The sequence below is a fragment of the Cyprinodon tularosa genome, unplaced genomic scaffold (assembly GCF_016077235.1).
Source record: "Cyprinodon tularosa strain WSP-4 unplaced genomic scaffold, ASM1607723v1 ctg22, whole genome shotgun sequence".
In the NCBI taxonomy this organism is placed as follows: Eukaryota; Metazoa; Chordata; class Actinopteri; order Cyprinodontiformes; family Cyprinodontidae; genus Cyprinodon; species Cyprinodon tularosa.
The window spans coordinates 154,303-180,176 of NW_024038821.1; the positions used below are offsets into that span (position 1 = coordinate 154,303).

General features: G+C 38.1%; 1 protein-coding gene across 1 annotated transcript; it reads right to left on the reverse strand.

The window, feature by feature from the left end:
* Window positions 1-17,038: 17,038 nt before the first annotated feature.
* On the reverse strand, window positions 17,039-25,830 carry snw1 (SNW domain containing 1). The gene is made up of 14 exons (XM_038286091.1): window positions 25,732-25,830; window positions 25,135-25,288; window positions 24,853-25,014; window positions 24,661-24,756; window positions 24,096-24,202; window positions 22,849-22,953; window positions 22,521-22,590; window positions 22,352-22,417; window positions 22,131-22,247; window positions 20,265-20,406; window positions 20,050-20,152; window positions 18,408-18,525; window positions 18,095-18,258; window positions 17,039-17,752 (listed from the first exon to the last, which is right to left on the reverse strand). Exons 1-14 carry the CDS (start codon window positions 25,743-25,745, stop codon window positions 17,560-17,562), a joined length of 1,611 nt encoding a protein of 536 aa, XP_038142019.1. The 5' UTR covers window positions 25,746-25,830; the 3' UTR covers window positions 17,039-17,559.
* Between the last annotated feature and the right edge of the window lie 44 nt (window positions 25,831-25,874).

Here is a 25,874-nt window from a genome sequence, read left to right on the forward strand (position 1 = left end):
TTCTCTTTTAAATTAACTTCTTATACTGAGAGCACAACTATTAGGCCTGTAATTTTTTTCATTCATGCCTTTATTGCTAATTTTATTGTTGAAATATTCAATCTGGTATTTATTGTTTATCGCTAACTGCTTGTATAAATTCTTTATGTTTTATTATCTATTTCCTTTCTATATTTTAAGAAGCTTAGATGCATTTTTGTCTTTAAAAGTGTTTTTTTTTTTAAGCGATTATTTTTAACATTGGTCATATTTCTCTCAATATTTGGTTTGTTTTTTGGTTCCTTTTCAAGTTTTTTATGTAAAAAGTTAAACCATGTATTCCAAAAGCATTTTGAAATGTTTTTCACATGTAATGTGACCAAGATGAAATAATCTAAAGGAGATTTAAAATTAAAAACTAAAGGAGTAAAAACCAAATGTTACACAAACCTTTTAGAAACCACTATTTACTACATTTAAGCATTTAATGTTTTTTTGGAAGGAGTATTCACCATCTCACACCTTAAAGGCACACTATGCAACATTTTTCAGTTAATTAATGTGTTCCATAACGTTTTGGATGATTAAATTAGTCATTTCAGGTTGAACAAAGGTATTCTCGGCCGCCCTGGTGGTCTGTGGGGGAAATACCGCACTTGCAATTGCAGGAGCACCGACCCGCACCCACAGGCTCAGAAGTCTCGTGAGAGTCAGTCTTGCTTTACGGCGAGAACTGCTACACGCCCCCAGTTAAAAACATTCTCGTTGCTAGCACAGTGGCGATCTTTGCACAGTTATGCTACGTTCACATCGGACGCAGCAAAATCACGTCTACTGCTTCATTTTTGCTGCTTGAAGGATATACTTAACAAATGTAGTGAAAAGTTGGACAAGAACAGATAAACTTTAAGGTTAATCAGATTCAACATAAATAATGGAAGGTGCATACCAATAAAGACTAAATGCCTAAACTGTACTAACGGTCGTTTAAGAAAGTATTGGAAAATGTAACACGGGGTCTCATTTATTAAATATTGTGTGGAATCTATTCTTAAGGTGCACATACAGTAAAAATGGAATACTCAAAGATATTTCAGATTTATCAAACCATGCAGATGCACAAACACAAGCAAATTTCCTTCAAAAAGTGAATCAAATGTGTGCATAAAAGTGTACAAGGCTCAACCTCATCTTTTGTCCTCTACAAACCCACACTGAAACAGAAATGGTCCATGCAAAGCACCTTGTTGATCCCTAAAAAGATATTTCCCTCCTTATTCTCCCATTTTAAATGTCTTCCACCCATCACGCACTGTAAAGTGTTCACAGCAACCATCACAACTTGTAAAATGTATGTATTGATGCCCTGTTAATCATCTGGGAGAGGAAAAGTTATGGTGAGAAAACATTTAATATTGCACTGGTTAGATTAAGGATTTAAGTTGCTCACAGGCCTTTTCTGTTTAACTAAATGGTCCACATGTAGTTATGGTTCATCTGTGCATAGATTACACTATGATATTGGATGCTTTTTCATGATGCTTTATTATGATGATGCAAGTCTATGATTGATGTTTTATATAAAGTCCTACTGTCTCTGTCCCCATTTTCCTCTTTCTTCCAAAATGTGCATAATAGGCTTTTAAAAAGATCACAACCTTAGTGTGGAAAGTGATATGCAAGTTCCGGGCCTAATTTTCTCCATACACAAGCTTGATAAATCAGACCCAAGATCTCTGCATTTTTTGTAATGAATGTATATTGAATTGTATTTTAAATGATAGAAATGGGTGGTTGGAATATTTATAGCCCAACACTGACATAAAACTAACTTTATTTCCTAAAATGAAATAAAGTCCCACCGGGAGAAGGCCCTGGGGGAGACCCAGGACACACTGGAAGGATTATGTTTCTCGGCTGGCCTGGGAGCGCCTTGGGGTTCCCCCGGAGGAGCTGGCCCCAAGTGGCTGGGGAGAGGGACGTCTGAGCCTCCCTACTGAAGCTGCTACCCCCGCGACCCGACCCCAGATGGATGGATGGATGGATGGATGGATGGATGGATGGATGGATGGATGGATTTGAGTTGGCTAAAAACATTTCATTTTTTTTACCTTTACTGTTTTACAGTAATTAAACATTAAGGTGATGCACTTTTACATTCAGCAATATTTAGATAGGATCAAAGTAATCATCAGGCGGCTACTAGCTGCAGTGGCAGTTCTGCTCAGTGGCTCACTTGATATAAGTTGTTAAAGGATGAAATATTGCTCAGTTTTTATTTGACTTTTTTATTATACCTTTACATTCATCCTTCTTCACTATTTTTGTTCTTGAAATACAGCTTTTTATACTACATATCTCATAGCCATATAGTTTAGATAAAAAAATCAGGAGGTTTGTAGACTTTTTAAATCCACTATACCTCGTCTGATGTCCAGCTTTCCCTTCAATGTTGTGTACTACAAGGGCTGACTTTGTAAAACAGGTAAACTTCCGTGTCTCCCCATGAACCCTCCATGGACTACAACTGAACTCCTACCTTCAATAAACATCAAAAGGCACAAAAAATGCAGCTGTACTGCAGATAGTTTATGTTGCCTCTCAAATCCTTTGCTTTTTTCTGAGGGAGAGATACATATCTCCACTGCTGGAGAAAATGCAGCTGCACACTATCAGCAGTCCTCATCAAAAGCAACAGGCTCTAGAGACTGGCCCTAGTGAGCTGTTGGCTCCACAGCCTCAGCAGGCGTCTCCCCTGCATTTTTTCAAGGTCAGATGAATGTGGATGTGCATAGCACCAGCAAGCATGCGTGGAGGGCACGAACACAGCATGAAATAGGGTTTATCAGGGTGCAGCTCTTCTTGCTTGTTTATAGTTGCTGAGTAATTGCATAAAAGGCAGTCAATGTGTGCTGAGAGCATTTTAATTAGGCCCGGTTTCGCGCTCTCAGCAACAAATGTTTTTAGAGTTATGAAGCTTCTTTTTTTTTTTGTCGATTGGAAAATTAATAACTTCCTTTTTAAATTGGGAGGAAAAGTGATTGGAATGCTGGAGCTGATGGGAGTTCATTTTCTCACCCAGCAACCTGAATAGTCTGTCCAAGTTGGAAAATGCCCAAACAGAGTGGAGGGAATAGTATCTCCGACAAGCCACCTGCAGATTTAAAGAGGTCCTGACTGGCTGCTGCTTGCTGGCTCCCACTGTCTCACTATCAGCTAATGCATTTTTTGGCACGTGCTCAGATCTGTACACAAGCACACTCGCACAGACAAAATACAGGCTGCAGATGCCCACAGCGTTGGGCGAAAATCATGCCATTTGTTGACATCTGTCTCTTTTTCATGCAAATTCTCTGGTGCTCAGGAGCTCCAGACTCATGGACCTGCTTATTGTCACTTTTGGAAGGAGATGTGCTTAAATTTAGGACGTAATCTCATTCTTGCTATTCTTGTTATGTTAGGGCTGCCATCTAGTGGTAAAAAAAGGAATTGAATTAAAGTAATTTCAATGACTTGGTTCACAATTTGTATAAATAGCCCCAAGGGTAAATAAACACTGAACTATTTGGTCTCCCCATTTAATCCATATATATTTCTAAATACATCTTCTCTGTGGTGTGCAGATAGGATTTCTAAAAGAAAGAACAAAGATTGTTTCAAATCCTAAATAAAAACAGAGAGCCCTGTGTAATGTTAAAAGCTGTTTGGATCGAGTTCTTATCAAGTCCATTGAAGGTCATATAATAAATACACAAAAACAGGTTAAAAAATAGAAGAAAAAAACATTGATATTGTAAAGACTCTAAAACTAAATGCTGTAAAAAGACATAAACACATCAGAATGAGCATATACCTGTGTTGGACATTGAATCCACAATTCCCTTGTTACTACACATCTTCCCTACCATAATATTTATAGCACTGTATGGATTTTGTAGTGCCTATTTAATGCTGTTTAAGGGCTAAACCCATTTAACCCAGTTCAGGGTAAGAATCAAATCTGCAAAGCAAGGCTACTGTAAGTCCCAGTTTTGAAAAGATGCTGCACTGCAACGAACAACTGGCAGGTGAGAATAAGCAGGTCCTCGTAATAAATATTAGTTGCCCCTATGGGTGTATTTATGGAAAGTTGTTTAACACATAGCACATTGCAATAGCATTTATTCAGCTTGTCACATTACAACACCAACTTCAATGTATGCTGCTGGGATTTAATATGATAGGTCACCAGGGCATGATTAACAAAAACGCAATTATGCATAATTGTGAAGTAGAAGATAAGCGATTTATATTTTACAAAAAAAAATATCTATAAACTGTAGCAGACATAGAGTAAATCACATCTCACTGCAGTTCTTGCTTCATGTCTTTTGGGTTATGGCTGTGAAACGCTCTGCATCTACAGTGTTTTTTTGCCTGTTTTTTGGCTCCACAGCTCAAGCTAAGTCCGATCGGATGCAGAGGACATCCATTTTTAAGTTTGACTACATTTTTCATTTAAAATTGGCTCTGGTTTTTACTTGGCTATTTTAACTCTTGGATATTCTTTAATGTAAGCCAATGTGATATAGGTCTGGTAGAGGTTTTAGAGTCATATACAAATGTAAACATCTACCCCAGTGTCAAGCCTTTTGCAGCTTCTAACAGGTTTTCTTCCATGACCGCCCTTGTATTTAGCTCCATCAATCTTCCCATCAGGTTGAATCAACTTCATTGTCCCTCCACAAAACAGTGGAGATGTCATTGACTTCCAAAGAACTGCACCCACCGTCACCTCCCTCACCATCTGAAACTGAAGAATAGTTCATTGTTATGCACAGACTTTTTGCTGCTTCTCTTGCCGGTCATTTCTTTGCAGTCCTGTCACTTTAAGTTGATAGCTTTGCCTTGGTATGGCAATATGAAGATGGATGGAGACAGGATGTTCAAAACCGTTTGGGGTTTTCGTCTCCCTGATCTGTGTCCCTTGCTCTTTGAGGTCCTGTCTGGCACTTAACAGAACAGCTGTGTATCAGAGCAAATATAAATTTGGATTTAATTCCTTCAATTATTTTCTGTCCATAAATGTGTTATGGTTCTCCCCTTTTAGGACTCTGAGTTTTTAATTTTCAGTTATTCTGTTTTGCTGATCTTTGTTTTATTTTCCCCCTATATTCAAGCAGTCTTTAGTTACTCTCATTTGCCCCCTTGTGCTGCTTCTTTCCCCCTTGGCTTCCTTCTAGTTAGTTCCACTCACAACTGCTCCTTATTCAGACCATTAGTTCCATCATTTGTTCTGTTCCCCTTATATACTCCAACTCTGTTGTTGTTTAGTTGTTCCCTCATCTCAGGCTTCCCATGTGATTTTCCCTGATTCTTTCTTTTTTTTTTTGTTTCTTTGTTTCTTTGGATTTTGCCTCAGTTATTCATTTATTCTACAAGATTCACCTCTGCCTCCTGGTCTCTGCATCTGAGTCCTCAACTAACCTCCATACAAATCGTGAAAAAATGTGTTCTACATTCTGTTTGTCTGCCATGTCCCTAAATGGATTTAAAAATGTAAAGGGGTAGCAATGAGTTTAGCAATGAGGATCGGTCTGCCAATAGCCAAAAATTAACAACAAGTACAGATTGCTGGATTTTTGAAAATTCTTGGCAACCTTATCGTAGCATGAACAGTAGATATGTTCATGAATAACCACTTAGAAATAAGCAGCCAGTCTAGCAGACGGTGTGTCTTATTTTCACTTTATTTATATAGCGCCAATTCACAACACACGTCATCTCAAGGCACTTTACAGTTCAACCAGATCATACAGTCAAATTGATCAAAGTTTTCTATCTAAGGAAAACCAGTTGATTCCATTGACTCACTGACTCAAATACAATCCCTCACACTAAGCATGCTTGTAGCGATAGTGGAGAGGAAAACCTTTCTTTTAACAGGAAGAAACCTCCATCAGAACCAGGTTCAGTGTGAGCGGCCATTTGCTGAGGCTGACTGGGGTTCAAGGAGACAGAAGCAAAGATACAAAAGGCAACTGTAAAAGGCAGCCCCATCCAGGAAACACACAGCAAGGCAGACGAGCTATGAACCAACTCCCATGGCAGAGGACAAAGAGAGCACATCCAGTAAGCCCCATCCACACGAAGTCAAAACGAACACGAAACGCTGATATTTTCCAAAACGTTTGCCGTAAAGACGGAGACGTAAAATAAATGTGAGCATCCACACGAATGCATGAAAACGCTGCAAAATGTATGCCAGGCCTGTAAGTGGCGCTGTGGTGCCAAAGCAAAAATAGGCGACGAAATGTTGGGCATGCGCACTAATATTTATACATGGTTGCCCTGCGGGTCCATTTTCGTGGTTAAGTTAAATTCAGGTGCTGAACTATGTCGTCGATATTGCTCTGTTATTCCTGGAGATATTCCAGAAGAAGAAGATTCTGTTGTAAGCCCGACAGCAGGGTGAGTAGCATTAGCAGCAACGGCGCCATTGTTGTTGTGATACTGGTCGCGCATGCGTGTTTAGAGGCGACGCTATGACGCATGCGTGTAAAAAAAAAAAATGCGGTTAGAGCGTAAAGATGGAAACGCGAAAACGGCGTTTCGAAATCTTCCCACTCTGAAGGCTGAATAAAAAAAAGATTGTTTACAGACCCCCGAAACGCCGGCTTCGTGTGGATGAGAGGCTGGTTTGGTGAAAAATTTGTGTGTTTAGGCCAGGGTTCGTCTTCATGTGGACGGGGCCTTAGAGAAACAGGACTACACTGGAAAACAGGCCGATCTCCAACACCTATTAACAAAGGTGTTGATGGCAGCAGCACAGCTGATATTTCTTTCCAGGATGGTGTCACAGCCAAACAGGAACAGATGAGGCAAAGCTACTATGAGAAAAAACAAAAAGAGCATAACGTTAGAGATTGAACTAACAGATTCTGCAGAGTCCACCTGCCTGTAAAATTTCTGAGTATTTTTCCTAATATTCAGAAAATTCTCTCTGTGTAATTGAACTGATTCCTCAGATTAACCAGCTGCAGAGGGGGGACAGCATTGGCTCTGTCCGTGTAACCTTTTCCGACAGCTAAATGGAAACAGATTTCCAGTCATTTATTATCCACTGTCGGCTCACTAAAAACCAATATGACACATGGTAACGAAGCTATCTATGACTGTTAGATCAAGTTGAGGACAGCAGCGTAGCACTGAATAAATCAAGCACCACAAAGGCATAGCCTTACTTTGTCAGGCGTGCTTTACCTCATGCAGTAAACATTCTCCGGAGTGTCTCTGTATAGTGTGTGTGTGAATATTATGCATCGTAATGTGAACCTACATTACACTTGGAGCCTCAGAGTCTGCTGGCCCCCTTTGAGCTGTTTTTATTTTTCCATTCTCTCTCCATGGGAAGAATCAAAGCTCCTGCTTTCTTTGTGTGGATTCCTTTTAAGTTATTCTGTTCTCCTCCCAGCATTTACCTGCAGTAATTGTGACACGAAACATTTCCTGCAGGTAGGAGCTCTGTGTTTGGGAAACAGCAACCCTATAAAAGCAAAGAGCTAAAAGAAAAATGTCCTCATTTTAAACAGATCAGTAGACGAGTTGAGAGTATTTGTTCTTGGCTGAACTCCTTTGCCAATGCTCTGCCTTAAATCCTTTTTATGTTTTCCTATGCCAAATTAAAATTTCTCAAACTGTTGATGATTTGACAGCACAGAAAAGTGCATGATTATAAAACAGAAGGAACGTAAATGGGCCCTTAAACATTTATCTAGAGCTTCAATCGAGTAGTTTAGATTTATGCATTAGAAAGACCCAATCAAGGTCCAGGGTTAAAGAGACTTAGACTTAGAGTTGTTTAAAAATGCATTCCATTGATGTTATCATCTCCTTCCATTCTGACTGAGGCTGAGCTATTAAAAAAAGGAATTTCTTGACATGCAAAGCTGGTTTAGATATACCTAAAGCAGGGGGTCTCCAACGCTGGTCCTCAAGGTCTACTGTCCTGTAGATTTTAGACACATCCCTGCTCCAACACAGCTAATTCAAATGACTCAATTACCACTTGGGCATGCCATCAAGTTTGGTAAAGGCCTGATAACGAGGCATTAATTTCATTCAGCCGTGATGGAGCAAGGATGTATATAAAACTGCGGGGCAGTAGATCTGGAGAATCACATCTGGAGACCCCTGCCCTAAAAAAAGGTTAGAATGAGATCAATTGTGATTCTACAAAGCCCTCAAATATGGAGGAGGAATACAAATTAAAGCCACTCCTCTGATTTTTTAAAGTCACTTTTAAACTAAATATCCTTTTCTTAGTCTTTTTCCACTTAACAACTTGTTAGAATAGTTAACAACAATTGGATATTATTCTATAGTAATAATATGATATTCTGTTTTAGAATATAATACAAATGTTCTTAAAGTTTGTAGCTGTAATGTTAAAACAAAAAGAAAAAGTTCAAGAAACAAAGAGCTGCAAATGGGTTATTTTTTTTCTCATCTAGTAATTCAGGTTGGCTTTTCCTTTTCTTTCTGCTGTGTTGGTTCTCTAACTTTTCTTGCTGCCCACTTTAGAAGACATTTTAAAGAGAGGAGATACGTCTCCAAGGAGCAGGAATTAGGCAAAAACCATCAAAGAAGGGTTGGCTGACTTTATCGATGTGGATCGTCAGATCAGTAATGAACTGGACTGTTGCTTAGTGGTCCATAGCCCTATTTTCAGATGAAAGTAGTTTTCCTTCATTTGAAAACCAATGTCCTGAGAGTGGGCGAACAGTGGACATTCAGTGATAGGATGCTAGGATGTCATCTAATGCTTCTATATTCTGAAGACCGCAGTCAGTGCAGTTGTCTATTAGGATATTTTAGAGAACTTTATGCTTCCCTCTACTTTGTAGAGATGTTGATTTATTTTTTAGCAGGCACCTGTCCACTCCACAAAAGGTCCCAATCGCTGGTTTAATGACCAAGGTGGTAATGTGCTCGATTAGCCAGCAAATGGACCTGAAGATGAGAGATATCCGACCCAACAATACAGATGATCTGATTCGGCTACCAAATCAAACCTGGTCTTCTACGACACCTCAGCAGGAAAAAAAAAATCCATGCCATTTTGCAATTACAAAGTAACTTATGTAAAAGAGGCCTAAACAAAGTATTGATTGCATAGAAAAAATGTTCTCCATTTCTATTTAAAAAATCCTTACTGAATGATTTTATGCAATATCTACTTATTGAGACCCAGTTTTGCTTTTAATTTCTGTAAGTCAGGATTATGGGAATTACTATTCATTTAGTGCAACAAGATGTGTGTAATGAATACTTTTAAATATGTTTCATTTTTGACACTTAGAGATAAAAATACAAAACATAACGATTTTTTATACTAACCTGTATATTTTCATAATGGTTATTTTGACCTTGGATATTTAAAGGAAAGCTCTCCCAGGACAAGCTCTTTAAATAACACTTTATTATGTATATGTGTGAAATAACCATTAAACATGACAACAGATTTTGACAGCAATTGTAATCTTACTCATATTAGAGAAGTTGCTTAGGGTTAGGGAAGGCAGCGCTTAGCAAACCGACTCACGTCTCATTGAAGTGGCCCTGAATCATAGTTAGAGAAGCATTTTATACAACTCCAGTATGCCACATCATTACATCATAGATGTTTGTAAAAGAGGAGATATCCATGGCTCCAGCCTTATCAAAATATTACATCATGTTCTTAGATCAAGGACACCGCTCTCATTCCATTCCCAAATCTTTTCCACAAACAGAATGAAGATTACTTTTTATCCTGACAGAGGAACAGTCCCAATTAGATAAACTACTTGGGAAAACATTACTTTTGATTCGCAATAAGCAGTAATAATAGGTTTTAACAGACTCATATATGATCAATAAAACAATCCAACAATATTATTCCTTGCAGCAATTTAATCAATTTTTCTTAGATAACAATATAATGAAATATAACGAGGTACTAAACTGCATATTGCATGTATTTTAATACATAATACCACAGGAATATTATCCTACTTTTGGACCTTTCTAAATTTACATAACTTGATGTCAGTTCTAGATACAAGTTGCTCTCCATGAAGCCTCCTTTACAACACAAAGCTAAAGTTTCAATAGCCTTCACCATACAGACCTGCACATTCCATTTGCAATCAAATAGACGCTATTTCACATTTAAGTTTCTTTTCAATGGATGTTAAACATTTATTCAACTGATGTACAGCCTGTTTGAGTTTTAATGTTCTCATCAATTCTGTTATTTTGGTTTGTAAATTTAACTTTGTGTATTTCGAGAATCTGGTAAAGATCCAGCTGTTCACCATTTTATCAAGATTGACCATTAAGATGAACAGCATGAGCTTTCATGCTTTAGAGCTAGTTGGCAAGTCAACAAATTTTATTTTTACACAAAAATGAATGACATATAAAAATGTGATGGATGCTACAGTTATCCAATGGTTTTTCTGCTCATTATCTATCATATCATAATCTACAAGTGAGGTCAAAAATATTGATACTCCCAAAAAGTATCAGTACTAAAACGTTGCATCTGGATATAACGCTAAGTTGGTATTGTATCTATGCTAAAGAAAGCATAGTTTGTGCATTTTTCTATTTTTATTTTTGGTTTTTTAGATTATTTTAGAATGTCATATTTTTGATTTATTTGCACTCATTAAACTAATGTTCCATGTTAAGACCAAAAATAAATGAGTTTTGCATGTTTTAAAAAAATATTTCTTATGCCTTTAACTGTTTGTCTTTTTTTAATCCTCAAAGTATTGAAAACTCAATTCAGCCTTTTTTATAGAGCCCTTTAAAACAAACACAGCTTCCACAAAGTGTTGTACATACCAAGGAAATTGTTTAAAAACGACAAAACAGTTTAAAATAATGAATTAAATAAAATTAAAAAGATCAGATCATTTAAAATGAATAAAACTAAATAAAAAACAACAGCTAAAACAAGCACAAAAAACAGAAAGAGTCTCATACTGTAAAAGCCAATGAAGTTTGCTTTAATTCTATTAACCCCAAAGGAAACAAAGTTCTGTAGATATGCAAATGAATTGATAATAATAAAAAAAACTATGAAAAAAGGACAAATTTTACTAAAGTTTCCAAAACTTCTGTTGTTCTGCAATAGCCAGAACTTTATCCCAATGCCAGTTTGAGAAATATTAAAGCATTTTGTTCTGCACATCAAGGAAACCTCTCGCTCTTTGGTTTGACGTCATCCACTCAAATTAGCAACTCCCATGATAGTTTAAATTTAGTTTTAAAAATTCCATCTTTTATCTGCCGCTTTGGACGTATTGCTTCAGCTTGTGTTTTTAAGGCAGAACAGCAGAGTTAGCAAGTTCCACTGAATTCAGTTCAAACTTGCGTCACTGCGGAAAAGCGAGACACGTTGTGCTTCATCTGCACTGAGAGGAATGTGGAGATCAACGGTGGCTCTTCAAAGCTCTGCAAACAATAAGAAACTCTGGAGCACAGAGAAGGAACTGAGATCAGAGAGGATGAGCAGAGTATTCAAAGGGAACTGCATCTGGATCAGTTTCTTCAGCCACTTACTGTAAAGGGCCAGTGTAGATATGACAAAGTTGAAAAGCCTTAATATGATCAGACATGAGTTTACACGTCATAAAAATGTGGTTTCAGTTAGTACCACTACAGGATGACAGGCATAGATAATACTATGGATTTAGATGCAGAATTACTGCATTTTTCAGACTCTGCAAGACTATGTGTGAGTTTTTACAGTCACATGAAATCAGTTCTGAATCATAAGAAAAAGAGTAGTCTTCATTTTTTTTCTTTTTGCCCCCTCAACAATCACCTCAGTCTTTTACAGACTCCAGGACAGTCCTGTATTTAGCTCTGTCTATCGAATTATTGAATCTAAGCTTCCTTGTCCCTGCTTAGGAATAGCATCCCCTCAGCATGATGCAGCAAATACCATGTTCTCATCTGAACAGAGCACTTGGAATAGAATAAAAATAGTTTTATTTTCACACAGTGGGGAAATTTGGATGTGACAGTGGCAAAAACGACCAGAAGGCAAACAGGGGTACACGGGACTAAATAATATGAAAAAAGAAGGAAATTGTGAGGTTAAACTGCGCAGCAGCAAAGAAAAACACTTGATTCTTCATGTTTGCTGTGTCTACTGTGACCGGCGACATCTTATGCCTTCTTTTAACAGCAGCTTTCTCCTGAGACAATTACAAAAAGCCAAATCTGTGGTGTGCAACTGTTAGAAGATTCTCCCCCCTGAACTCTGAATAATTCCAGCTTCTCTACTTTAGGTGCACCATTTTGGTGAATTTCCAGTTCTATCATACTGTTTTTGAATTCAGATGAGGGATAGAAAGGTTTTCTCTGGGATTCTTACAGTGATTTTATTGATTTTATTCAGGGGTGTTAAATAAATGGGGGTTAATTGAATTCATGACACTTGTTTCAGATTTGTATCAGTAAAAATCTGGCAAAAAAAAATCCAAACATAACACAAATCATTTTGCTTCCAAATAAACAATAAAGAGCCATTTTTTGTTAGTCTGGATAAGACAGATCAAAGTCTGCTGTATTGATGTAATAAAACAACCAAAGGGTCTGAATGCTTTAGGAAGGAACAGTGATCTGTAGTCATGCCACCTCTATGTCTGCTTGCATCTACTTACACTGCAACAATTGGCTGTTAGGCAGCTGGCAGCACATCCTTCCTTATGCAAGGCCTGATGCTGATGACCATGAAAACAGTTTTCCTCCTTGTCATGGTCTGACCTTTTGCTGATAAATGTATCCTATTAAATGCTGATTTTCAGATAAAAGACAATTAGCCTTCTCTGTGGCCTGCATCCTTCATGTCTAAATCCTGCTTCACAGGATATACTGAATGTTATTTGTACCTGTTGGGGATAGAAGAGTTAATCTGCATTGCTTTTGTTGGAGGAATACAAAACGAATATTCCTCCATCCTTTTCTAAATATAAGTCCCTACATTACCTGTCATCGTGAATGTAACAGTGGAGAAGACTTCCACCATAAAAACATGCCTCCTATAATTACGGATGATGCAGCATGTCTGGGGAGGGGAAGCATGATGGTGTGGGGCCGCTCAATATTAAATGCCATGCACAAGGAAAAAAAACAGAAAAAAAACAACAAAGCATCAGCATGATTGGGTTTATTAAAAGCTCTCTTGTCTGGTGCCACGGCTCTGTGATTGAACTCCTTTGACGTGTCCTTTTACCCCATGTCACATTAATAAACTATCTGTCTGACTGACAGACTGCTTGCTCTTCAGACAGCCGCAGAGGGAGAGGAGAGTAGGAGCAGAGAAGGAAGAAAGAGGGGGGGCTCCAAATACGAGCCTTTCATTGCCAGAATGTCATCTTTATTGCTCATTATCATCGACGGAGAGTCCAAGTGAAGATATTCATCACATTCATCATATCAGCAGAGTCTATTAGGGTGACATTATACAACTCTTCTCTTCCATGACAAAACTCACTTTGCAAGCTTTTATCTTCTCCAAGACTCCAGTGAGTTTAAACAGCTTGGAGTGTCCTTTAGGCTATATTACCCAGAGCAATACACTCTCCTTTATTCTTGTGCTGCTTCGGCTCGATGTTCTTAAAGCCAGAAGGAGGACTGCACTTTGAATAAAACCATGGTGGGGCTTCAGCACCAATTCATGACAGCTACATTGCTTTTGACGTTTTACGCTTCTTAGTGCTTCTTTGTTGTAGATAACTTTGATTGCTGATATATAAAGGTGACAGACTGAAACCATGGATAATGCAACCTCTCTAAAAAAGAAAATTAACATAAATTATCAGGGTTTTGTTTTTGTTTTGCAGAAAAGTTCTGACCAGGCAAAAAAAAAAAAAAAAATTGCACTTGAACAATTATTGCATTATTTGATAACTATGGCAAGGATATACATACCTTGTTTCTTGCAGGAATATCTATGTAGATTATCTATACAAAAAGAAACTGATGGAAAAGTTTCCATTAAGATCATCGGAATATTATCTTTCTTTAAGTCATGAATAAGTCTGACTGGATTTGCTTTGTTGAAATTATAAATATATACTGCCATGCCAGAAAAACTTCGATTATAGAATACAAATACCTGAGGACAGGAATTATTTTATATGTTTGAGCAACAGACTTTCTTTTACAAAATTTGGTAAATAACTGACAAAATATTTTCATTGATTGGTAAAAGGAGAAGGCATAGACTGACATACTTGTTTGTGCCTACCCACTTTCCATATAAATAATTGGGTTACATATAATACTTAAAGCTACAGTGTGTAATAATTACAGGCATATAAATTCAGAAATTTAATATATTATACATAACTATGTTATTTATCATCACCTATGAGCTCAGCCTTTTAACCATAACATTTGCGTTGCCTTAGAATTCGTTATTTATAATTACATAGGAGCGGGTCTCGCAACCATGGAGGCTGACATCTTTGCGCTACGGCAGCGCAGAGGCAACAAACTAGCGATTGCGAGATCTCCCATGACGCTCGAAAATAACTACGGCAAGTTGAGAGAGATGAACTGAGACGGTACTGAACAGTAGATGGCAGTATTATGCCTGAGAAGCGTTTAGTCTGCCTGAAACCAAAGAAGAAGAAGAAGCAGGTATACTGCGCCTCGGTAACAAGAAAGGTAAACAAGGCGGCAGGCGTGAGTGACTTTGCAAACTGTTTGGCACTGTGTGGCCAAACATCAGACGAATGGAGGATCATGCCTACTCTGTATCACAACGAAAAGCGGCGGACACCGAACCCCCGTCATCTAAGAAGCGGAAACACGACGAGAATAAACGCAAGAGTGACAAGAAACGACAAAAAACACGGATCAACATTGGCACGGCATTTACACGATGGAAGTCACTGATGGAGGAAAAAGGTTTTCAAAGTGACGCTCAAGTTGCCAGTTTTCTCTTGGACAGGTAATTAATCCTACACACACAATTGTCTAATATCACTGCAGTTTTTGGAGTACAGGATGCTCAGACCTGTCTAAAACAATAACATGCTGCGTGATGATGCTGTTACTCTCCAGTATACTTATTCAGCAACGTCCCTGACGTTTCATAGGTAATGATTCAGTAATTTTCTGTAAAATAATTTTCTGGATATATACCTCGGTTACTTCTCTCCGGCTCCTTTGGAGATCTTCAAGCCTTTCCTCCTCTGCTCTCACCCCGCTGGCTCCCCTCTCTCGCCTGGCCCCAGCTGCACGCCCACCCCGGCCTCTCTGCCCTCTTCCTCTCCCTCTTCCTCGCCTTGTAACCCCCGTGCCACAAACAAGACTTGGACTCTGTAAACGGGGAATATATATTCTTCCAGCGAACACAATCTCGCTGTTAAACTAATGACTACAATTCCTTCATCTGTTTATATCACCATGCAAAGCAGCTCACCAAAACGTCACAACGACGTAGAAAAAATAACGGGTATATTTATTATCTTAAGTCTACATGAAATCTATACCCTACACAGACTAATGAAATACTATCTGTAAAATTATCTATGTAAACAAACCTCATCACTTGAGAAGGTAGGTGATGCAGACGTCGTGGAAGACATTTTGTCCCGTAACGCTCGCCGTACTGTTGGGGGGGAGAAGCGGTGGGGGGGAGACGTTCATGTTGCTGCAGTCTGCAGTCTGACCGCTAGATGTCGCTGAAAATTACACACTGTAGCTTTAAATTCAGTTTATAAACCTACTCATCAGTCCTTCCAAACATTCATGTGAGAAGGTAATAAAATTAAATTAAGTGGAAAAACTAACCAATGCATGAATCATTCATTAGGAAACCCAATTTTTAAAGCCCTTCTTCCTCATATGATAAATTTAAAATGATTAATATGGTGTTTGATGTAAATTGCCTATATTTTTACTATATTTTAGCAAGATATTTTAATTTTTAGGTTCCTAAAATAAGTTGTCTGATTAAATGTGGACAGCAGCTTGTATAAAGTTGTGCATTATTTTTCCTTTTAGAACAATGGGTTAAAAAAAAGCAGATCATTTTAAAAAAGCTTCTCAACTCATTTTAACCTGGACTAAACATTATTTTCAGCTGAAAAAACATTCTGTTAATAAAACTATGAAATGTCATGTTTGTGCAGCTCCTCTTAAAGATCAGTCAAATCAGGAGTTGGTTAACAGGTGTGATTTGCTCAGCATAAACCTTGGTGCACCGTGAAGACATTTTTAATGAACACACAGCGTCACGAGGAGCAAAAAACCCCAGCATTTTAACAGACCACATATATGTACATAAAGAAAAAAATAACGTTTTAACTTCACTGAAATAGAATCTTTATAGAATACAAAGCAACTTTTGATTCAATGTATATCAAGATGGGGATACTTCATGATTCAAGTTGAAGTTAAGCTTTTTACTGGCATTACTGGTGTCAGTAGAGGCGCTGTGATGGACACTATTTGATACCTACCTGCAGGTAACCTCAGGAACTAAGGCGAGGTAGATATGGCTGTGGCAACATGCCACTCTAGCGTTCATATGCCAAATGGCTGATACTCCTTAGATGCCGTTTAAATCGAGGCTAATAAAACACAGCAGTCCATTAAGACTGGAACTGAAGAAGGCGTAAATCTTCCACGCTAAATAACGGCAGCCCTGAAAGACTGCTTAGTGTCGTCTCCAGTCTGCTGGGCTGTTTAATGCCACGCAGATCGCTTTCCAAAGCATGGGGGAAACAGAAGTGTCAGGCTGCATGAATCATAACTAATTGTTATTAATGGAGCCAGTCTCCGTCTAATCATCACATAAATCGCAGAGCTCTTTTTTCTGGCAGAAGCAAAAAGTTTCAACTCCTTACAAGATGTAATCGATGGCTTCTGTGAGCATTTTGCTGGGTTAATTATCTGTTAATGAGCTGCATTACACAGGAAATGATTAGAATGACTGAAGACGATCTGAGCAAACAGTGCTACATTAAAGTCTTGGGCAATAAAAATGGGAGAAATCTGTGTCAAATTTAAACTTTGGGAAAAGACAACTTTACTTGCAAAGCATGGACAAAATATAAGCACAATATGAAATTTATTCTACTGGTTGTAATGTACAGGATCTAGAAAGCTTGTTCCTCTAAATAGTGATGTACAAACACTTTGGGCTTTGATCAAGAAAAAACTTTTAAATAAAACACAGAAAGATGAAGGGAACAATTAGAAAAGAATGAAACTATATAACAGTAACAGTTCTTTAACTTTATGTCAAAGTTTAAGAAAAATATGGAGGATATTTTAAGAGGACAAAATTTACAGAAATGATCTGAAATAACTCTCGTTTTATCTTACAGATGTCCCGATTCCCCTCTTGGTTTTATATCTACTTTCCCATTCATCGCTGTAAAACATTAAAAAGAGGCATTTAAATGACAAATGCAAGAGGAAAAAATTTATAGATTTTTTTTTAGGTTTTTATAGTACAGAGTCGATGCCTCTTTAACTAATGATCCTTTAGCTAGTGAATCCGGACTTTGGTCAGAGGTCTCCTCACTCCTTCCTGCGTTTCTTGTCATGGTAGTCGTCCTTGGAGCGGTTGCTGGTGGACGGCCTCTTGGAGCCGCCGTGCTGTTTGGCTTGTTCCAAGAACTTGTCCAGACCGAATGGATCTTCCTCGAACTGCACAGGCCCTTCCCGTCTCTGCCCATGGTCGGCTCCAGAGAACTCCTTGTCTGGAGCAAATCTAACAAAACAAAAGGCAAAAAAAAATAATTTGGTAGTTCACAGATCATTTATGCAGATGTTTCCTGGACTCTCTGCCAAAGACTTTATGAAAGAAGATCTAACTTTATTAAACTTCATATCTTCATTACTGTCATAACATCAAGAGAAGTTTTACAATTTATGCATTAATTTTTTAAAGCTTATTAATAATTAAGAATTTTTATTTTAGGCTTTAAAAATTGTATTCAATTTCAATCTAACTATAAAAGACAAGTAATCTTGTGCAGGATATCTTGTAAAGAGGTAATAAAGAAAATCATCAAGAAGTGACATAAAATAGCAAAAATAAACCAAAAAGTACCTGTTGTTCTGCATAAGAGAGTCAAAGTCATCTGCGTAGGCATCTTTGTCTATGTTCTTGCTGGGTCTGTAGATGTTGGCAGCCATGTCTCTGCCGCTACGGAACGGCTGGTCGTACACGTTGTAGGTCTCGTCTTCGCCACCAGCAAAACCACTGTCCATACCCTAAACACAAACCAGCAGCTTTTGAATCGTCTTTCTGCAGAACTTTCCATTTACACGCTTATTTTTTTGGATGGATTAAATTATACTTCATATATGTTTTTTTTTTCTTCTCATAAAAAAAGGCAGAAGTGATCAAAATATGTTTCAACCTTGCTCTGATTGAAGAGGCGCTGGTCGTACTGAGCTTCACTGGAGGTACGAGGGTTGGGTTTGCCCAGAGCAATGAGCTCACTGATGTCTCTGTCCTGATCTCTCTGTAGCTTCGATCTGAGAAAATAAGTTATCAACATGGCGTTAGCAAAAAATCACAAAAACAAACAGAACTTTCTGTCTGAAAGTACTATATGATCCTCCATAAACTTTATATAGGATTTCTGGAAAACTAGTTCTTCGGCCTTTAATGTCGAAGGCAAAATAAGTCAAACTGCAGCTTGTTGTCACCATGCAACAGCTGGATGTTACACATTCCTTTAACTTTTAAGATTAGATGAAACAATTAGTGGAACTTAAAAAGTATATAAATATTTCATGGACAGAAAGAAACGAATATACTCTGACCCTTCAGTCGTTTGACTACATATTCCTTTCTGTAAAAGTAAAAAAAAAAATGTTTTCAGTATGCTTAACTTTCAGGTTTAGCAGAAGGCAGAAAAGTGCTGAAAAATGCTTATTTGATTGCGCATTTAATTTCTAATCATCCTAAAAAAAAGAAAAAAAAAAAAAAAAGGAAAACATACTTTAAAGCTTCCAATCAGGACTAAATAAGGGCATGTGACAGAAGCACTTACATCTAAACAGTAACTAAGAATAGTGATCAAACCCAAGTTCTTCTAAAATCAGTGTGGGTCCTTAAATACTTTACAGTGGCAACAGCAAAAAAAACAACATGAATTTTCAATGTACTTGTTCGATTACGACCATAGATGGAGATAAACATAAAAAAAAAAAATGCTGCTATTTTTAGCCCCTTTTAAAAGTCCTACCTTAATCATTTTGGTAGCTTACAGGTCATCCGCTAACTTCTGCTATACGTTTTTGTAACTCAGAAATACTGCACATATCTCATTGAGATTTGGGATCATGAATCCAGTTTCCATTTTGTCTAAGCAGATTAGAGGAAAAACTATTTGTCAGCTGATCTCACATTTCCTGTCAAACTGTTTACTAATTGTTGAAGGTCTGTTAACACTTATCTATACGTTCACATTACAAGTGTATTTAACCTTTTTGACTGTTGCAGCAAACTATTTGAGATTGAATGTGTGCAATAAAAGGTCAGGAGGGTATTTAAAGGATTTTCTTATATCTGGATTTGCAGTATTAACAGAAAAAAAAAAAAACCAGAACAATCATCTACCAGGTGGTAACAGCTCTTTTTAAAGTGTAAACATTTTAAGCACTTTGAAATCTTGATTGTTCTACAGAAAACATCCTTGGAAGATTGAATCTAGAAGTAATTTATAAACAGCCGGGCCGGTGCTCTCTGACAGATGCAACGTTGATCGTAATGAGCTCTCCTGTGAATTTGACTTCCTCTACCTGTCCAGGGACTCGCAACCGCATCACCAAACAAGCTGACAGAGCAAATAGATTCCTAACACACTGACAGACACCGATCTTGCTCCTCATATGTAAAGTGTATGAAAGAGCTTGCCTGCTCAGTTTGATGCTTCGCCAGCCCTGCTGGCCTCTAAACGATTCAGAGGCATACTGAGCATTTATGTCAATGAGTTTCTACAGGGAACAGAGAAGCTCAGACCACATGCTGTGTGTTTAGAGTGTTTCCAGCACCTCTTATCAGGAGCCGCCCTGGAAATGTTGCGGTCGTGCTGTCGGTCTTTCCTTCTGTCGTGGCGGATCATGTCACGCTCCCTGGCCTCCCCGTCTTCGCCGCCTTAGCAAAAAACAGGAGAATGGATGAAGATGAGGAGGGCAGCAGAAAGAAAACAACTGGGATGACTTAAAAACCTCCCCTCCCTCTAGAAGATGCAGTATTCAGGACTCACCTTTATCACCGTGGCTTTTGATCCCTGCTCTCTGGTCTCGAGCCATCTGAGCCAGCTCCCTCAGTTTCTCCTCCTTCTTCTCCTTCTCCTTTTGAGCCATCTTCTTCTCTACCTGCGCTCGCATTTCCACCGCTTCTCTGGCCTAAACACGACATCCGTATCAGTATTTAATCATTACATAAGACGTACCTGACCAAACTTTTCATACCCATAAAACATCTTAATAATAGGACCACAACATTCAATGTATTTTACGTGACTGACCAAGATAACATACTGCATGACTTGGATGTTTTTTGTTCTGTGAAGGTATCAGGTTTGTTACAGAACATTATTAAGACTCCATCTGCACAGGGCACAGCCTTCATCATGACATTTAACCTGTGTATCATCAAAAATGTACCATTGTGAAATCCATTTTACCATTGTAAACTCAAGAAAATGAAAAGAAAAGTGACCTGAACTTGCTTTATTTGCCTTCAGAAATTGGAAAAATTTAGAAAAAAGAAATAACAAAAAAATGTATTTGACAAATATATTAAAAAATATTAAGGAGATTCAAGCAGGCCTGGGCCCTGATTTAGAACATGGGCTTCACTTAGTCTGAGTAGAGAGCAGTAACCTTTTGACGGCTTATTCAGATTTGTGATATTTAGGATTTTCAGTTTTAAAAAGTTTATTTTAAGTTGAAACTAAACTGTCAATCATTCTGGTGATATATTTATATAAGGCCGTCCTACGTGCTTGTCCCGTTAGCTATCTTTTTCTGCGCATGCGAACTTTCAGGCGTACATCTGTGGTGAGCTACGGTTTCAGACAGTCACAGAAGCTCGGTTCTTTGAAAATGGTTGAGGGCCGTAAGAGAAAAAGTGTCAATGAAGTGTATGAGAAGAAAATAAAGGCTTCAGAAGAGGCAGGTATATCCAAGAATGCGGAGAGCTCTCCTCGCAAAGCATTATGGGATTTGCTGTCACAGTGGCTCGCTGTCATCGTAGGCTGAGGCCAAAGATAAAGATAGCTCAGGAACTGTGCAGCAGAGAAGGAGTTAGGTTACCAATGAAGCAAAAAGTACTGACCAAGAGTCCGAAACGTCTGTTAACTGAGTTTACAATAAAGTCCACTATATCTTCCCTGCTCTATATAGTGATTAAGGGATTTAGGCGTTAGAGCGGAGGTTTAGACACAGTAAGCTTGTTGGAGCTATGAGAACAGCAACTCTTAAACAGAGCATTCACGAGGAGAATTTGGATTGTGCATGCTCTCGCACACGTTTAATAGGTCATTCCCTCTCGGGAGCGGGTACAGGGTTGTGCATGTGCATTTTTTTTAGTGGAGAGGGCAGGTCTTTTAAAAAATGTGTGAAAATCCTCCACAATACCTTTAAGTTAACCCAGAGTTCAGGGTTAGTGAAAGCATAATAAGATGCCCTCCACCATAGCAACAGGAGGCTATAAGGCTGTAGACTAATCTATTTTTTTTAAGGAATCCACATTTTTGTCGTTCGCATTACTTCTAAACCATTGACTAAATCTGACTTCAGTGTGTTTGCAGCGCCACAATAACCTGTAAGATCCACTAAATAATAGCATTGTTCACACTGTAGACAAATGTGACCCAAATCCATTTTTTTTTTGCTCTGAAGCGACTCAGGTGAGATTCTTTCCTGACTGTGTGTGCAAGCCAAGTCATCTGATATCTGACTTTTTCCAATCTGTTCTGTGGTTTTAAATCTGATCCAGGTCGGATCTTTTGGAATATGACTGGTGTTTGAACAACCAATTGACCCATATCAGAATTAGCAAGATGATGGTGTCCCTCTGAGCATAGACAGAGGGGTAACAGAGTAGACTTGCAATCATACGTCACCTTTCTATCTGCTATGTAGAGAGCCTCTGCCAGCTTGGCAAAGTTCTCATTAATGTGAACCGTTTGCAGACCCCTTCCATCAGCAGCCAAACGTTTGTCTAGAGGGATGGTGTAGCCCTGAAGGAAATCGAGCACAACAAGAGAAAATCAAATGTGCAGGAAAGGGTAAAAAAAAAGCTTTAATGGCTGTGTGTTTGACTGATAAAGAGAGAAACTATTACCTTTGCGTTCTTCCAGTTGGAGATGCATGGAGGAATCTTCCATTCCTGTTGTTCCTTCACTGTCATCTAAAGCAAACAAAATCTATCACTGAGTCTCATCTACAGCACTAATTACAACTTTGAATAATATTTAGAACCAAATAGTTGAAAAGCAGCACTTAAACTCCACCTTTCTGCTAGGAGAGTGCATGACAGGAGCTGGGGGCGACGGAGGTCCCCTGGGAATCTTCTTGTTGATTCTAAAACACATTATAGATATTTCATATTACCTTCAGAATGCTTAATAAAAAAAACATGACTGTGGTGTAGCGTTTGTTATTCAAAGCCTACACTGATGAATCTGATCAGAGACTCTGCTATTCATACTTGAATTTAGTAGTAAAACTATTTTTACTTGGACAAACCAAATGCTGATATCAAACAAAAAGATCTGACCCTCTGTTTAGATTTTACACAAGACAATTAAAGCAATTTTTCAACCATCATGTGCTGCTTACTTAAAACGAGGAGGCTCCATGGGATCCTTCTGCATTTCCACCATACGGATCACTCTCTGCTTGGCTCCTGAATTAAAAGCAACTCCCTGCTGAGATGGTGTATATCTAAGAGTGAGAGAAAAAACAAAAGTTTCATCAGCCATCAAGCTGTACTTCAAAATGAGCTACTAATCTAGAGTGCCTAATATGCAGGGGGAGATTTCAAAGCATTTATGATGCTGTCTGCACAAACAAAAAAAATGTTCAAATAAAATACTAAAATAAAACCAAGACACATTTGATTATTTTAAGCAGAAATATAGACAATTTGTGAATATAATAAACAGATAGTAACCGACAAAGGATTTTTTTGACACCTAGAATGGACGCTCTATTAGCTTCTCAGAATTAAAATGTCAGAACATCCTTCTGTCACTTGCAAGTTCTTTTGTGTTGCAACTGGAATTCAGGTTTTCCAAACAAAAATTAAAGTTTAACCAATATACATGATTAAAAAAATATATTTATTTTAGTATTAACAATGATAAATAAACATGCAGAACACCCAATATTAACAAGATTGTACTTAAAATTGCTCTGGATTTAACTCGGATGATGTCCGAGAAAACACCCCTAAAGTTTACCTGTAAAATATTAACTGCAATAACTTTGGCTATTCTGTTTGGCTATCTGTGTGAACAAATTTAACCTTATATTTTAACATCCTAAAACGCTCCAAACAGTTAGAATAACAACACAGAGCATTTTTAACCTGAATGTGAATGGAAAATAAAAAAGCATTCACTGACAGCTATATATAACCGATGGCAATTACATTTCAGAGGTTAGCCATGTAAAATAACGTCTTTTTAGGTTTAATTTATTTGTTTTACTGATTTAACATATGATTTGAAAGGGAACAGTCTTCTGCTGATACGGGTTCAAAGCACCACAAAAGACCAAATAGTTGAAACAGACCCTTCTTTGCATAGCTTTCTGTATGCATTTCAAAAACGTAACCATTAACGGTATGCTTTATGCACCTTAGCAGCTTCTTTTTTTCCTGTCAGCTTTAACATCAGAAAATTCACTAGTGTTTGGTGAAATCAACACTTGTTTTTTACATAATTAACATTCCAATCAACGTATCCAACTTTTTTCTTGAAATACAATGCAATTAAAGTTGACAACGTTAAATAACAGGTGGTGTTCTGTTTTTTTTTTCTTTCTTTAAGATCTGTTGATAATATGGCCACTAAAATACATACCTGATGTATTGCGCAGGAGCTTGCTTGTCTGCAGCTCTTACAGGCATGGCGGCAGCAATCTTTTGCGACACCTGCTTCTCCAGGGCGGAACGGGTTTTCTCTGTAAGCTAGAATAAGTGTAGAACCGATTATCCCACTGTGTTATCATTTTTAACTCAATAGTGATCACTGGTCCAACAATACATCAAAGAATGAAAAAGTAAATATAGACAATGTTCATTATAAGGGGATTTGAGAAATTCAAACAGGTAGATGAGGATCTCTGAAAATAGAGAAAAGGCTCAAAATGTCAGTGACAGGTGATAAACGCTTTATCCTGACTTGGATGACATCAACTCAGAAAAAACACAATCCATTGTGTTTTCTAACAATAGTAAGAACGACAGTCACAGAGGAAAGGTCTGGAGTTTAAATATATAAAACACAATAGAGTCTTGTTCATGTATAAAACTAAGAAATAGAATTTTCTGCGATGCTTAAGAAGCAGAAATGAAAAGAGTATGACTAAATGGTTTCAAACATGCTTGGAACTCTTGAAAGATAGAGAATGCATAAAACACTGTACCTCCTTCACAGCCTCCTCATCAGGCCTCTGTAGCTCTTGAGAGTCATCTTTAAGAACTTCTTTAGGGAGCAGGTCAGTATATTTGCTAAAGATCACCTGAAATTATGAATTACATTTTACTTTGTTAGAAGACTTAAGGAATAATCAACTTTTACAAATAATTGCATAGTAAATAATTACTAGCTAACATACCTTATCCTTCCCCTGTCCTTGCCTTGCAATGGCATCATATTTGATTTTTCCCTCTGCATCCACTTGCACTGCCAGGGCATTGGAGGTTTTCTTCCTCCTGCCCATCTCCAGGGGAAACTGGGCCACATGGATTTCTGGGAACGCTCCTCCATCTCCAAAATCCTACACAACACAGATTACTCAAAGTTTACAATGTCCATATGTTTTATGTAGATGAGATCTTTGGATCAGTATAAACCACCCCTACTTACAGCCAAACACAGAGAGGAACTTTGTGTTTACCTCTAGTGAGCGCGGCACCCAGCCTTTTCTCTGTCCGTAAGGAGGGGGGTCTCTGCGGGATGACACAAGCGCGGTGGAGTGGGACTTTTGAGCCCGGAGCCTCTCCTCTGCCTCCAGCTGATCTTGCGACAACTGTGTCGGAGCTGGTAAAAAGCTTCACAAACCAAACAAATACCCAAAATTTCATTGCTTCGTAAATGTACCAAATGCTAAAGCAAAACAACTGTTAGCTAATAACTAATCCAGATTCATGCACAACTTACACGACAAAACTGCCTTTATCAAGTCACACAAACATATTTATACATATATTTTGTACGAATCTAAATCGAACAATAGCACAGTGTAAATTAAAAATATTTAACAGATTAGCCTGTCTCGCTACTTCGACTGCGTGTTGCTATGCTAGCTAGTGCTAACGTTAGCCGACGACATTTTAGACGCTAGCCGCAGCTAAAGCTGATAGCTTTAAACCAAACGATAACCATCGATCAAATATCTGAGACCTTACATGCATTAAGACCATAACAAGTAACATAGTTTAGATGGCGATGATCCCCGTTTAAACCAATAAAGGCAAAAAGCTCAGTTACTCACCTCGTAAGAGACATTTTCCTTTCTTCCTTACCAGTGAACTGAGCATGCGCAGTGACGGTTCAAACAGGAAGTAGAATAATGTAAAACAGGATATTATACGGAGCGTCAAAAGGACCAAATTTGAGTAATGAAATAAGTCTTCA

Excerpts from the sequence above, each read along its gene's own strand:
- snw1 (XM_038286091.1), bottom strand. Across the intron at positions 22,954-24,095 it reads GCTCCTGCGCAATACATCAG|ATATACACCATCTCAGCAGG; the intron begins GTATGTATTTTA and ends TCTCACTCTTAG. Across the intron at positions 20,153-20,264 it reads CAAAAGCCACGGTGATAAAG|GCGGCGAAGACGGGGAGGCC; the intron begins GTGAGTCCTGAA and ends TTTTTTGCTAAG.